Source organism: Leptinotarsa decemlineata, unplaced genomic scaffold, assembly GCF_025532065.1.
Source record: "Leptinotarsa decemlineata unplaced genomic scaffold, Ldec_3_MD MMD2_tig00026354_RagTag_RagTag, whole genome shotgun sequence".
In the NCBI taxonomy this organism is placed as follows: domain Eukaryota; kingdom Metazoa; phylum Arthropoda; class Insecta; order Coleoptera; family Chrysomelidae; genus Leptinotarsa; species Leptinotarsa decemlineata.
The window spans coordinates 842,508-855,852 of NW_027412702.1; the positions used below are offsets into that span (position 1 = coordinate 842,508).

General features: G+C 37.6%; 1 protein-coding gene across 1 annotated transcript in view; it reads right to left on the reverse strand.

The window, feature by feature from the left end:
• Positions 1-3,334: 3,334 nt before the first annotated feature.
• Positions 3,335-13,345, reverse strand: part of Orco (Odorant receptor co-receptor) — a 32,143-nt gene continuing 22,132 nt past the window's right edge. The window contains exons 9-11 of the mRNA XM_074184076.1: positions 12,483-12,587; positions 8,913-9,068; positions 3,335-8,854 (exon numbers count right to left, since the gene is read on the reverse strand). Coding sequence (XP_074040177.1) covers positions 8,804-8,854; positions 8,913-9,068; positions 12,483-12,587 — 312 coding nt within the window. The 3' untranslated portion in view covers positions 3,335-8,803. The remainder of the gene's footprint in view (positions 8,855-8,912; positions 9,069-12,482; positions 12,588-13,345) is intronic.

A 13,345-nucleotide genomic window follows, 5' to 3' on the forward strand; every position in this document is an offset into this window, starting at 1 on the left:
TTTCATCATTTAATATAGTTTTCTTCGAGGGCGATATAACGATTAACGCCGTTATATATTCTTCCATATTTATAGTACGATTTGTTTTTAACCTCAAAATGGGCATCTGTTTCGACGATTACCTCTTCATCGGTGCTAAATTGCTCTCCGGCGAGCATTCTTCCGAGGTCTGAGAGTCCCTAGGGGCCAGATCTGGATAATATTGTGGATGCGGAAGTCATTCGGAGCCCAATTCATGCGTTTTTGCCATCGATTTCATTGATTTATGACACGGTACATTGTCTTAATGAAACATCACTTTTCTTTTTGTCAAATGGGACCGTTTTTTTCCGATGTCGTCCTTCAAACACTCCAATAACGTTATGCATTAGTCACTGATACCATTATGCCAGCCGACTGTTGCGTCTTTGCACACGTTGCAGTCAGTTCACCACGTGCAGTCCACTCAGATGACGATCATTTTGATGCTGGTGTGTAATGGTGGAGCCATGTCTCATCCATTGTCACATATCGATGCCTAAATTCAGATTTTTTTTTTTATGGTGAAACAATTTCTGCTCAGAATCATCAATTCGTTGTTGTTTTTGGTGGGATTGCAAGCTCGCGTGGCACTCACTTCGAACAGAGCTTTCGCATACTCTAATATTCATGCACTATATCTCCAATACGTCCTTTAAGTTTCAGCCTTCTCGATCAATCTCTTCTTACGGTCATCCAAAATTATTTTGAGGTCTTTTTTGATGTTTTCGTCGGTAACAGCCTCTTTTGGACATTCACTGCGTGCATCGTCCTCGGTGCTCATTTCACCTCGTTTAAACTCAGCAAACCACTTTTCAACGATTGATTTTCCTGGTGTAAAGACCACAAAACGTTCGTGAAGCTAAGATTTGACTTCAGCAGCAATATAATGAATCATTAATACACAACATTATTTTTTATTTATTTTCTTCAAAGTCACAAAAGTTGCTTCACTCAAAATGTTCTATCACACCAACTTTAAAGGTTAGGGTTCAATACTAGTAGCGCCATCTATGTGTTCGCCTACGACCTTTTCACCTCATCTTTAGTTTTGTTGCGTTTTTGTATATGTATACATTTGATTCGCCATACTTACAGTTACTTGCCCTGTTTCCAGCATGAAAACAATGAGAAACGTTTTCTTGTTTTTGTACCTAGTGTATGAGTATGTGTAAATAAATGGATCCAAAACTTGAAATACATAAGGGTTTCAATGAAGTAAGTGGCTTGCATGGTGTTATACAAAATGGATAGTTCAATCATCCTCTTCACTTGGTGATTGAAACACGTGTTAAAGTGTTGAAAATAACGGTTTGGTGCTGGAGTACAACTCCAGTGATATTCATTGATAGTTCCTGTTCAACTTCTGAACAAGACTGAAAATGTTGCTATTATTCATCTGAATATTCGAAGACTCAGGAAAAATAAGAGTGCCTTGATATCTTGTTACAGTCACTTGATTATCCGGATGTCGTGTGTCTAACGGAAAACTTGTGCAGAACATTTGAATTTATATCTCTGAATTTAAATTCTCATAATCTTGTTGATTTCTTCCGTAGAAAAGAAACTCGGTGGGTTTTGTTCATCCAAACCAGGAATCTGAACCACCACACATAAATCACTACTCACTACATAGTATAAAAAGAAGTCACTTCCCGCTGTCTGTCCCTATGTATGCTTAGATCTATGAAACTACGCAACAAATTTTGATGCGAGTTTTTTTAATAGATACACTGATTCAGGAGGGCGGTTAATATGTATGTAACATGCACAATATAGTAGAAAAACACTGATTTCAAAGGTTTCTAATGTGATGTCATAAATAAACACACTTTTTTGCACTTACATTGCAAACGCTGGCTGAACCCTACGGAATAGATCACCTTGAAAAGTTGTGCAAAAAATGAAACTTGGGATTCAGGTGCCAAACAAATCCATTGGATACATGTGATGATTGTCAGACTAATGATCACTGATGGGGCAATTGCCTGGTGGCCACAGGCTTTACAGAAACCGGCTCACTGGAAGCTCTCTGGCTCACAGAGACAGTCTTGGCATCAGTACTACACCATCAGCGGTCATGAAGATCCTTCTAGATCTACCTCCTCTTCGCATTTTTCTGGAGAGAGAGGATAGATGGACTGCATATAGAATTATACACATCGTCAATTGTACAAATCAATCTAATGCAGAGTACACAAGAGTGCTGGTACACTGGCAGTCACATAATTCTGGGAATGACCTTTGAAATTATGCCTCTAACTATCAACTATGAACTGTCTTATACAGTACTTCTTCCATGTAGAAAGAACTGGATCCTCCGGGAAAAGGAAATATTAAAAGCAGATAGCTGTTGCTCCACATATGTATCAAAAACACCTTCAGGCTCTGGTGTGGGTGTTTTTAGTTGGAGACTCAGGACAGAAATATCAACCTGCCTAGGGACCAATGCGACTGTATTTCAAGCATAAATCTATACTATTGAATCGTGTGCGGAGACATTGGTGGAATTCAGCCTCACAGACAAGCCAATAAATATTTTATCGGGTAGTCAAGCGGCGTTGGAAGCTCTTGGCTCCTACCGAGCAACATTCAAATTGGTAGCAAATTACGCCAAAAAGACTCTCCTCGATAAAAATACTTAACAATATGTCTCTGGTCTGGATTCTTGGCCACACTGGCCAGACTGCTGACTCCCTCACAAAGGAGGGTGCTGCAAACAATCTCATTGGACCAAAACCTGTCATTGGCATCGCTTTAGGTTTATACCAAACGATCATCGAACAGCTCGATGGCAAGACGATCCAAAGACTTTTGACAAAATCTTTCAGGATTGGCTCACCCCAAGACGTTCATTCACCCTTCAAAGCTTGAAACCAAACAGTTGTTGGACTACAGTAGGGATGAACTACGAAGTCTAACAGGCCTCCTCATAGGTCAATGTCATTTGAATCATCATATGCAGAGACTCGAACTGTCGAAAGACAGTGTGTACCGACTCTGTTTGGAAAATTGTAAAACAGCAGAGCATATATTTTGTACCTGCCTCACTGCAACACGAATCAGGTTTTCAGAGGTTGGCAGAACCATACTCTTACCATCTGACCTGAAAGATCATTCTCCATATAAACTAATCGGCTTCGTTGTGAAGCTGGGTTTATTTGTTCGAGTATGAATAGGTGTGAGCCACAATAAACCCTTGCAGGTTGGGGTGGAGGGTCAAATAGACCCACTCACTTTTGACTTAACCTAACCTAACCACCGCCAACGAGATCTGCGAATAAAAAGTTGATATGTAATGAACAACAACTACAAAATACATACATTTATTATTTTTCAACAAATTTATAATTGCTTACTCAAATATTCATAATGAAGTTGAAAGTTGCGTACATACTCCCCTGATTAACAGCTTCAACATTTTCCACAAAAATATAAATTTTCTAAATATAATTTGTTCTCGCATATACGTGTAGCCATTGGATCGAGTGCCTTTCAAAATATACACTAAACTACTGATTGATAAAAATGGAATAATCATAACAATAAATCATTCTTCCATACTCTAAATGAAAAAATTCCTATTATAAAAAAAAAAGTCATTTAATTACTTCACAACGATAAAAATAGTCAGTACTAAATTTTAAGACACTCAGGAATGCTTTGTGGAACGTGATCTTAAATGTGCCTCTTAAATATTATTCCATAATGAATATAGTCTAAAATGCATGGTTATGAATAAATATGATTTATATTTCAAATTAAAACTATACTTAATAAATTTATCGTAATTTGTTCATTTTTTATTGTAATTTATGTCTCTTTTGCGAATACTGTTTTGAACTATAATCAGAATAATAGATGAAATTTCTCTCATGAATTATTACTTTTGGCAGATACATCATTAAACTCATAAAATGAGTATCTTAGTTTCAGAAGACGACATATTGAAATAGCAATGAGGTACTCTAAAAAGGATATACAAATTACGGTCTCCTTCATAGAGGTAACCCGATGGCATTATAAGAAAGCTTTCCGAATTTCTGCTGACGCAGTCGCCGATTTTGGAGATTGGTCAAACTACCAACGTCGAATTGGAAAAAATGGCAAGCTAACTTGGGTGTCAGCCCAAAAGGTGGTTCCACTCATGCCTCACTTGCGTTTACGCGGTTATCATTATCGAGTACACTTCTTGGTTTTCCACATTTTATCTTTAATCGAGTACCACATGCCCATTATGATGATTTAGTACGTTGCGAAGCAGCCATCTTGAATAGTCGAGCTGCTCCGTTCTCGTTGCTGTTTTTCTGCGAATTTTACGTGAAAGTTGTTTCACTATACTTTTCGGAAAACAAAGAGAAAACTAAGGAACGCAAATATTTTTTCTCTTAAGTGTGAAAAACTTCACCACAATTTCCGATAGTATTGGGGAATTCACTACACTTTCTGCAAGCATACCATCAAGGGACTGTCACAAGGCAGAGGCATTCGACTCCGGAGTAGTACCCCGGAGCCTCTCCGGAAAATGAGTATCAAACGTCAAAAATAGAAGCAATAAAGTTCCTACTCGCCCTTTAACTCTAGGGCATAGGCCAGCACACCCAGATAAATGCACGAATAGTCATCGGGAAAGTCAAATTAGTGACACCTCGTCACTGGGTATGTCTAGTGGACAAAGCGGCAGGAAGGAGAAAATCTCGCCAAATATTCAAATTATCGACTCCTATGCCAAACGAAAGTCTTTTCAAGACCTGGTTGAAACTAAAAGAAGCGGAAAAATCATGTCAACCAATTCAGAACCAATAAACTCAGAACAGGAAGACAGTTACTCGAAAAAATACGAGCCCGAATTTGTCTCAAAATACGAAACCAATAAAGGCATAAATTAACAAAGTGAAACTATAATTCCAAACAATCAAGCAGCGAAACAAGTTTCAAAATTGCAAAACATCAATATGGACACTGACCTGGAAAAAAGCCACAGTCATTCGGTTAACCCCAACTATACGAACTGAGGTACTGATCCTCTCTTAGCTACCACCAACACCATAATTAGAGGGGGCGGATATTATTGAAAACCAGCATCAGGACATGGAAGTCAATAATAAACCTGAAGAAAACAAAATCACTCTTGAGACGCCGCATGTCCTGTCAGAGGAGATACTTTAACAACCGTGAGACATGGACAACATCAAGCAAGAGACAGAGGCAATCATGGAACCCCAAGAAAACGCGCAAACCAAAAAGCTCAACCCGGCGAGAAATTTCAGATTTTGAGAAAATGAAGATGTCCACTTTGAAGAATTGGCTAAAAGGGCCACTGTAATGAAGTCGACGACACAAACAGCTACTCAGCAGAACGAGGAGATAAACTCGGAGGCTGCTATGAAGGACAATTCGATTTCCTCTGAAAAAAATTTAATGGAGAGGAGGACCACACCTCGCAAGAGGGAAAGGGGGGAGAACCAGACGGTCCTTCGATTCCCCAAACACCACACCACCAACAATGAACTTTCCATAAAGTCCGTTCAAAACTTTTAACGCGATTCAGACTAAGATAGGGGAGATCAAAAAAGAAAAACTGGCCAAAGTGAACAATATGGTCGACATCTATTGTCGGGTAGAAATTGACTTTGACCTATTCATGAAAGATTTTTTCCTAACCGTTTTGAGGGGAAAGTCAAATGGAGGCGGTCATGTTGTATTATTATAATCTGTTTGTGCCAGATGGGAAACGGAAAATCGCCAGAATAGCAGCATTGATAAAATCACCATATAAGCTTCGGGAGGAAGACTTTCCCCCTTTGCCTATCCCAATGCAGGAGAAGCCCCTCGGACGTCACTATTTGGAACAGGTACCAGTATTTGAGTGTTTCGGATACCGAGAGAAAGACATCTCAGTGAAATATACTGCGAAGTCAACTATCGTGCACATGAGGTCACCCAGATATCATTTCTCAATTTAAAAAACGATCAAAGGGCCTAAAGCAAAGTTTTACACACGTACACCTTTCCTAATAAAAGAAAGCTTGCGGTTGTCCTTCGAGGACTGAACGTCGTCCTAAGAATTGGAAAAATTGAGAAGGATCCCATTCAGAGCGGAGGCTCAACGTTTCGGTAGTGTACAGGTTGCAGACAGAAAAACGTCTCCTGTACATGATCCTGATAGATGAGGATATCACTCCCAATTTCTTGAAACGGAATGTCCCATATGCCAGCTTTGGGGGCACGCCGCCAAGAACTGTTTCGGGTCCTCAAGGTTGAAATGTGCCGAAGGGCATGAAACATATCATTGTGAAAGGTCCAGAAGTGAACTTGCCAAATTCGCGAACTGCAGTGGAGATCATTTCGCCAACTGTCCAGGTTTATAGAGAAAAGGCGGTAGAGGGGTCAGCAGCCAGCTCCCAAGCAGGAATCTGTGCCAGCCCTGAAACTGGTCCCTGCACCGCTTCCCAAGATCAATCCCTGGAACGGAAGAAACAGAATTCAGCCAGCTCCGGACTCACCACCGCTACCTCCCCCACCACTAGTACAGGGAGAGCGAGCGAGGACCCAAGAAAGGAGCTCAGCCGCACCTCATGGAGTCAAATAATTGCTTCCGAAGACTCAGCGAAATGGTCAACCTGACCGAAATCATTTGAGTCGTGTTCGCGAGCTATATTGAGGATCAAAACTTCTGAATGTTTATAAAGGCATGCATGCTGAACGTGAATGGAGTTAACAACAAATACCCCAGTGTTGTTAACCTCCTTCATTCGCGTGATGTCAATATAATGTTTCTATCCGAAACATAGCTTTGACAGCAACATAAGCTGAAGCTACGAGGTTTTATTACTGTCCGAAAGGACCGCTCTGACGCTGTTAGAAGCAGTGGGTTCACTATCTTGACGCAGCGGAGCAGCTAACCACTTACCATCAGAAATCTTGGTATCAAGATCTTGGTGTCAAGAACTTTATAGCAAGAAGAGATATGAGAAGATATTTCCTCAATAGCCGAATAGTTTCGACAGTTCAAATACCTGACCACACAAACTAAAAGGTTTACAGTGGATGAGATAAAGAGATAGTATTGTTGCTGCACATATTTCGTCCACTCAGCATATGTTGAGTTATTATGCATACAGGGTGTTCTGCAATTCTGAACTTTATGGATTGCTGCGTTGAAATGTGCAAAAATGTGTTTTCTCTGTTAATCAGTTGTCATTATCAAAAATTAGTAACCCTCAGAAGTTGGAACTTGTGCGAGCCAAAGATAAACGAGGTCTTGTATATCGGAAATCTCATAGTTGGATCTGAACCATCGTTTACATAGCAGTGGATTGAGTAAAACAAATCGTTCATGCTGACCAATCGGCTTCCATCCTACGTTTCAAATATATTCATTATTCATCATTACACCTTGTTTATAGGGAATTCTTGCTAGGATAAGTTTGCTCGGTTCGCTGTCAAAACAGTTACTCATATAACGTGACATGAAATTCGGTTTTTATTAAACTTCAACTCCGCGAGGGGTTTTCCATACTTTTGTCACCGGATACCTAACAGAGCAACGATAATCCAAAGTTCCTAATAGTCCATAATTAGTACCTTTGTTGAGACTATGGCCTGAGTAAATTTAGTTTTTATGAAATAACGATCATGTGGCATTCATTGGCTTTTGCTCTTCCAACGGATTTGAAACCAATATAGATTGTTGCAGGAGTAAATAATCAATAGAGTGAAAAAATTACAAAATATATTATTTGATCAAATGTTGGATGTTATGAAGTGCTTCTCGGAAGAAGTCAAATGAATTTTGGAATTTCACCTATTTGAATTTGTTTCATCAATATCGGTTCGAGATAAACATAAACAGGATAACATAAATCATATAATACTGCAAAGTTTCTCAATATTGAATGCGCTACACCACAGAAGAATGTGGAAACTGTGTATGAATTTTAGAAATCATAGAATTACTTTTGCTATAAGGCAGTGTCGAACTTGCTAGTAGCGTTTGTCAGCCGACTGCATGGCGGGTTCTCGATCCTCCCTCTCAGGCTTATAGAGAGCGACTCGTTACCCAGACCGTCAGTTTTCAGTCCGATCCTGCTTTTAGTGACAATAATACTTCATATACTCCAGTATGATCCTGATGTCAGTCACAATAATAATGCATATAAATAGATGAAACGACATATATACTAAAATCTTACTTGAGCAAATAACTCGTTTACTAAGTGCAAATGATTTTGTTCTTCCAGCTACAGGAGCGTTAAAAATAACGGACTTCTTATAACTTTCTATCGTTTTGAACATTGAACTTGTGCTGAAATTTAAACAATATATATAATTGTTGTGCACATCAGCAACTGAAAACCTTCAACCAAAGGCATTTTCTCTTCACTGAGAGTATATTCAGAAATATGGTGAAATTTTGTAGAAGAATATTGAAGTGAAAACTTATATTCATTATATTTATTGTAATTGTTGTGGTCAACAACTCAAAACTTTACACCTTCCTGATTAGACGCTAATGAGAAATTGAAAATAATATTTTTGATAGTTCTGAAAAATTTTCATCAGAAAAACATCAGTGAAAAATAAGAAATGGAAGAATGGAAAGTGAAAAAAGAGGAGGAAGTCTAGCTCATAATTATTAGACAGTAAGCTTTGAGTTTTCGCCACTTCCAATTTTAGTATTCGTCATCTTCTGAAAATAACGGAGAAATAGTCGAATAAGTATAGTCGACAATTCCATCTCAGGTACCGACAAGTGTATCCAACTCCAATCTTCTCTAGAAAATTATTTGAGTTGTACCAGTACCATGAAATATGTAACTACTGCACCAAGTACCTTGAAAAATGAGAATTGTTGAATTTTTAGAATGAATTTTTTTCAATAATTAACTCACCGAGGCAAAAAGATCTAGAGAAATAGTAAAAAACTTCGCCCCAGATATCGACAAGGCTTTTTGACATTGTTGACATACAATCTGGACGAATGTTTTCGCTTCCTCTGAACCATCATACCAGTGACAGCTGTAAGCTGCTTCCATAACAGAAGAACTCTGAAAGAAAGAAACTCTGAAAGAAACTGACCTCATCAATGTTACTGAGATTTTGGAAAATAATTTTTGTGCTCTAATGACGAAAAAAACGGTTCATTCATTTGACTATATACGCAGATAATTTTCATCATTGTAGAGTTTCAGATCTGTTATCCTTTTGCAATAGTGTTTTGTTTCATATTGACTGATATAACTCTCATAGTACACTAAGAGGTAGGTTATCACTAGTTCCGAATTTAAAAACAGTATAAACCTTTTCGAAGATTCTCTAATTGTCCTATATGAAACTGAATTCCATACCATGTGGAAGCATATTTTCATCTAGATCAAAAAATAAAACAATAATTCAGGCCTTCGAAATCATACGGGTTCCTGATTGAAAATCCAAATTCTCATTAGGTAGTTTTCAGATAAATGGGGAAAAAGTTGAATCAAACACAACTTCGGAACTTATAAAAAGGTAGAAAACTTTCAAGTATTCTGCATGTACAATTGATTAGTAGCATGTACAATTGATTAGTAGTTCAGAACTCTGCTGGATATGATATCAGTCATGTGGAAAAATCTTTCTTCTTGATAAATATGACACTCTTAGAGAAAATTTTCAATTCCTTCTTTCATTCCTTCTATACATGTACCTGAATGGTTTCACAAGTAACGCCACTCTATTAAATCATATTTTCAATGAAATGATTCAATGTATTGAAAAAATAATTCAACATCATGTAACATTTATCATTAATAAGGTCGTCACCACTAACCGGTTTCCCATAGCATGGAAAAATGCCCTAAAAATGACCAAAACTAGTGATTCCACCGACTTATCTCAACGTTGCACAACCAGTTCGGTACTAATAATACTCAAAGTATTTGAACGACTTTTAAAAGAACAAATCATAGACTGTCCGGATTTAGTGCATTCCTTAGTACAACCGACGACCTATTTATATCAAATGATAGCAACCAGCTAATATGCCATACAATACTAGATTATAACAAAGCGTTCTTTACGACTGACCATTATATACCATACAAAAAGCTGTTACACTATGGATTCTCTGAGGATGCTGCCAAACTGATTAAAGTCTACCTCACATTACGTACCCTGTGAGTTATCATTGGAACTTCCATGTCTAATGCTAGGCCAGTAACTGATGGAGTTCAACAAGGTTCGATTCTTGGACTCCTACTATTCTCACTTTCCATAGCAGATTTTCATCAAAGTCTGGAACTGACGACACGGAAATACATATAGCTGATTCTGTTGAAGATATTACTAAGGCCATTAGTAACATCGAAAAAAATCTTCAATCCTCATTCAACATTTCTGCAGCATATAACCTCAAACTTGATCCATCAAAATCAGTTACAATGCTTTTTGGTCCCAAGTCAACACATGGGCAAATATGTCAAACCTTCAACATAAACTCAGCTGAAACTGCGCACGAAGTCGTTGAACACTCTGAAAATTTTTGATTATGAATTGATTCCGACCTCAGGTTCACCAAACATATTAGTCACCACTGTCGAAACTCATATAATGTACTATGACAGTAATACCCAATCGGAATATCCTACCTTACGTTTCTTTCTAATGAATTCTGGGATTACCCTCTTCATAAATTGAGAATGAGGCTCCGCCACCTCTAGATATATCACATGACAAATGGAACGGCTACTACGAATACATGATTTTTTTTAGTTGTAAGTATCATATTTTTCGTGAATACTTCTGTGCAGTGAGGAATATATAATATGGCCATTCTTTCGCTGAGTACGACATCCTCGAATAATCATAAATTATTTTGTGATAATTATATGTTCCAGGAAACGTACCGTTAGCGATATTATTGGTATATATTTAGTTTTTGGAATATCAATTCACTCTTAGGGATGAGTTGAAAAACTGCTTTACCAGACACTTCGTCCTTTCATCTTCTTCAATTATTTCAAATACAAATGAGATATCCTATATATCTTGCGATGAATACAGTGGAATATCATCATTATTACCATTATAATCTTTGAGCATAATAATTTCTGGATTGAAGGATTGAAAAAACCCTGAACAGTTGGTCTTCTTTCAGAGTTTGAACAATTATGAAACTGAATTCTGTTCAGAATGAAGCCAGCCTAAAAATTGAAAGTCTTCCCAAATACGAGTAACATTGGGACATGGGCTCATAGCAATACACCTCATTCCTTTTTCCGTGTAAGATGGAAGAAAGTCGATGAGAAGAGAAACCGTGTTGTGATATTGGAATCGACGCCCTATATATGACCAACGAAAAGTATTTTGACTCTTTCATGGACTATTCAATAGAGTTATGAAGGGGTGCTTGGTAGTGATTATTTCAGGAAGAAATTGCTTTTTTTGAGGGAATGTTGCAACTGTTTTATCGTGTTTTGGTGAGGGAAAAATGAGTTGGCCATTTGGAGCTTTTACCTACTACCTTTGCCTGAAATCGAATCGAAAGATATCAGTTCTAAAGATAATGATCATCTTGAATGATATTCCAACTCCACGGGCTCCTTCAGATCTACCCAGATCTAGTTGATCCCCCTAATTCCACGAAGTTTCAATTGTATAATGTTGAGAAAATTTTAGTAAAATTCTTATCATTGTATAATATTTTGGTGGGGCACAGAAAGAGATTTCACTCAGTATGCTCTATTACAATTTTTGGTTATCCTGGAATATCTCAAGTAGTCATGTTTATACTTTAGTATTTCTATCTATTCATTAAGCCATGTAGTATATATGTATATAAGCTATAATGTAGTAATAAGAAAACTGCCAATTCAACATTTTTGTTCTGTTGTGGATATTGGAATTTTATCGAAATAATCTCAGAAATATTCAATATCCTGAATATTTCGTTGTTTAGTAGTTGTTGCATAGAAATTTCGGATACTTGTCGATTTAATGAAATCTTCAGTCGTACTGGTACTACTACTAAATTTAACTAAAATAATAAAAAGCAAGAAATCTTCATTTACAATTCGTTATCAGCAAATCCAGAGGAACTGAATTTCACTTTCGGAAAATTGTACTCTAGAACAATTATTCATCGCCACTGGTTTGCGAATACTCAAAACTACGGAGTGGTCCAGAAAGATGTTTTTGAGCTAATTCATCGTAAGTTTCATTCATTCAATAAATCTTTCTCATGGAAAGAAATGAACAAAAATGTCAGGACGATTTTCATGGTGACTGCTTGAAATACTCACATAGAGAATGGGTGATTTAATTATGATAGAAATAATTTTCAAAAATACAGAATCTGATGAGATGAAACTCAATTGAGAAAATAGGTGAAAATGTGCAACAATTGTATACCTATACTGTTTTGATGAAAAAATATGCGACTATGAAAAGATGTTACTATTTATGACAATTTGACTAATTCTTACCTCCTCTATCAGCCTGTTCCCAAAAATGCAGAAATGGAATACCTGGGCCAAAGAATACACCAGGTAACCTATCACAGTAGCAGCATACACGGTAACTCCGCTGATCTGTAGAAAAGGTTAATGAAAATATTTTCTTGCGTTCATATATTCATCTGATGGAAATGTTCCATTCAACTGTAGCTGAAACTTTGTAAGTCTCAATTGTGAAACGGGAAAACTGGTAAGAGGTTTCTACTTGGACTGAATATAAACTCATCCAAATATTTTGGTATCTTGCCAAAAAGCTACGATATAACACATTTTATAAAAAATATTCTTGAGAGGTTGAAAACATACATTTGAACCTGAACATAATTCTCAGAGAAAACATGCTGCACGTGTATCAATGTAGACCATCGAATGTGTCATCAGATAAAGCATTTCATCCTTTCTGTTTCCAATTGAGGCAACGCCTTATGCAAGGCGCACACTCCTACAGCACGGAAACATAATGTGAAGTTTCGTTTTTCTTTCTATAGTTTTCATAGGGGGCGCATACTTAAAGTATGCGCACAGTGCGACAGGATAGCACAGGACGAAAATATGATGAGACGTGACCTTCGAGCGGAGACGGCACGGCATTGGCCTGACTTGTCCTGTTCCCGTTTTGTCATGTGTCTGTCCCTTGCCTGCCTTAGTCTGTGCCCCTCTATAAGAAACTATAGAAAAGAAATAAACCTCAAATAAACCTCCGTTCCGGCATATTCCCGGTCTGTCGTAGTATGCGTAGAACTTTAAGTCAGGCAACGGACAGCTCGAAGATGAAAAATTTCCTGTACCTATCTCAAGCCGTCCTCCAACTCCTATTTCTTTCATCCTCACGG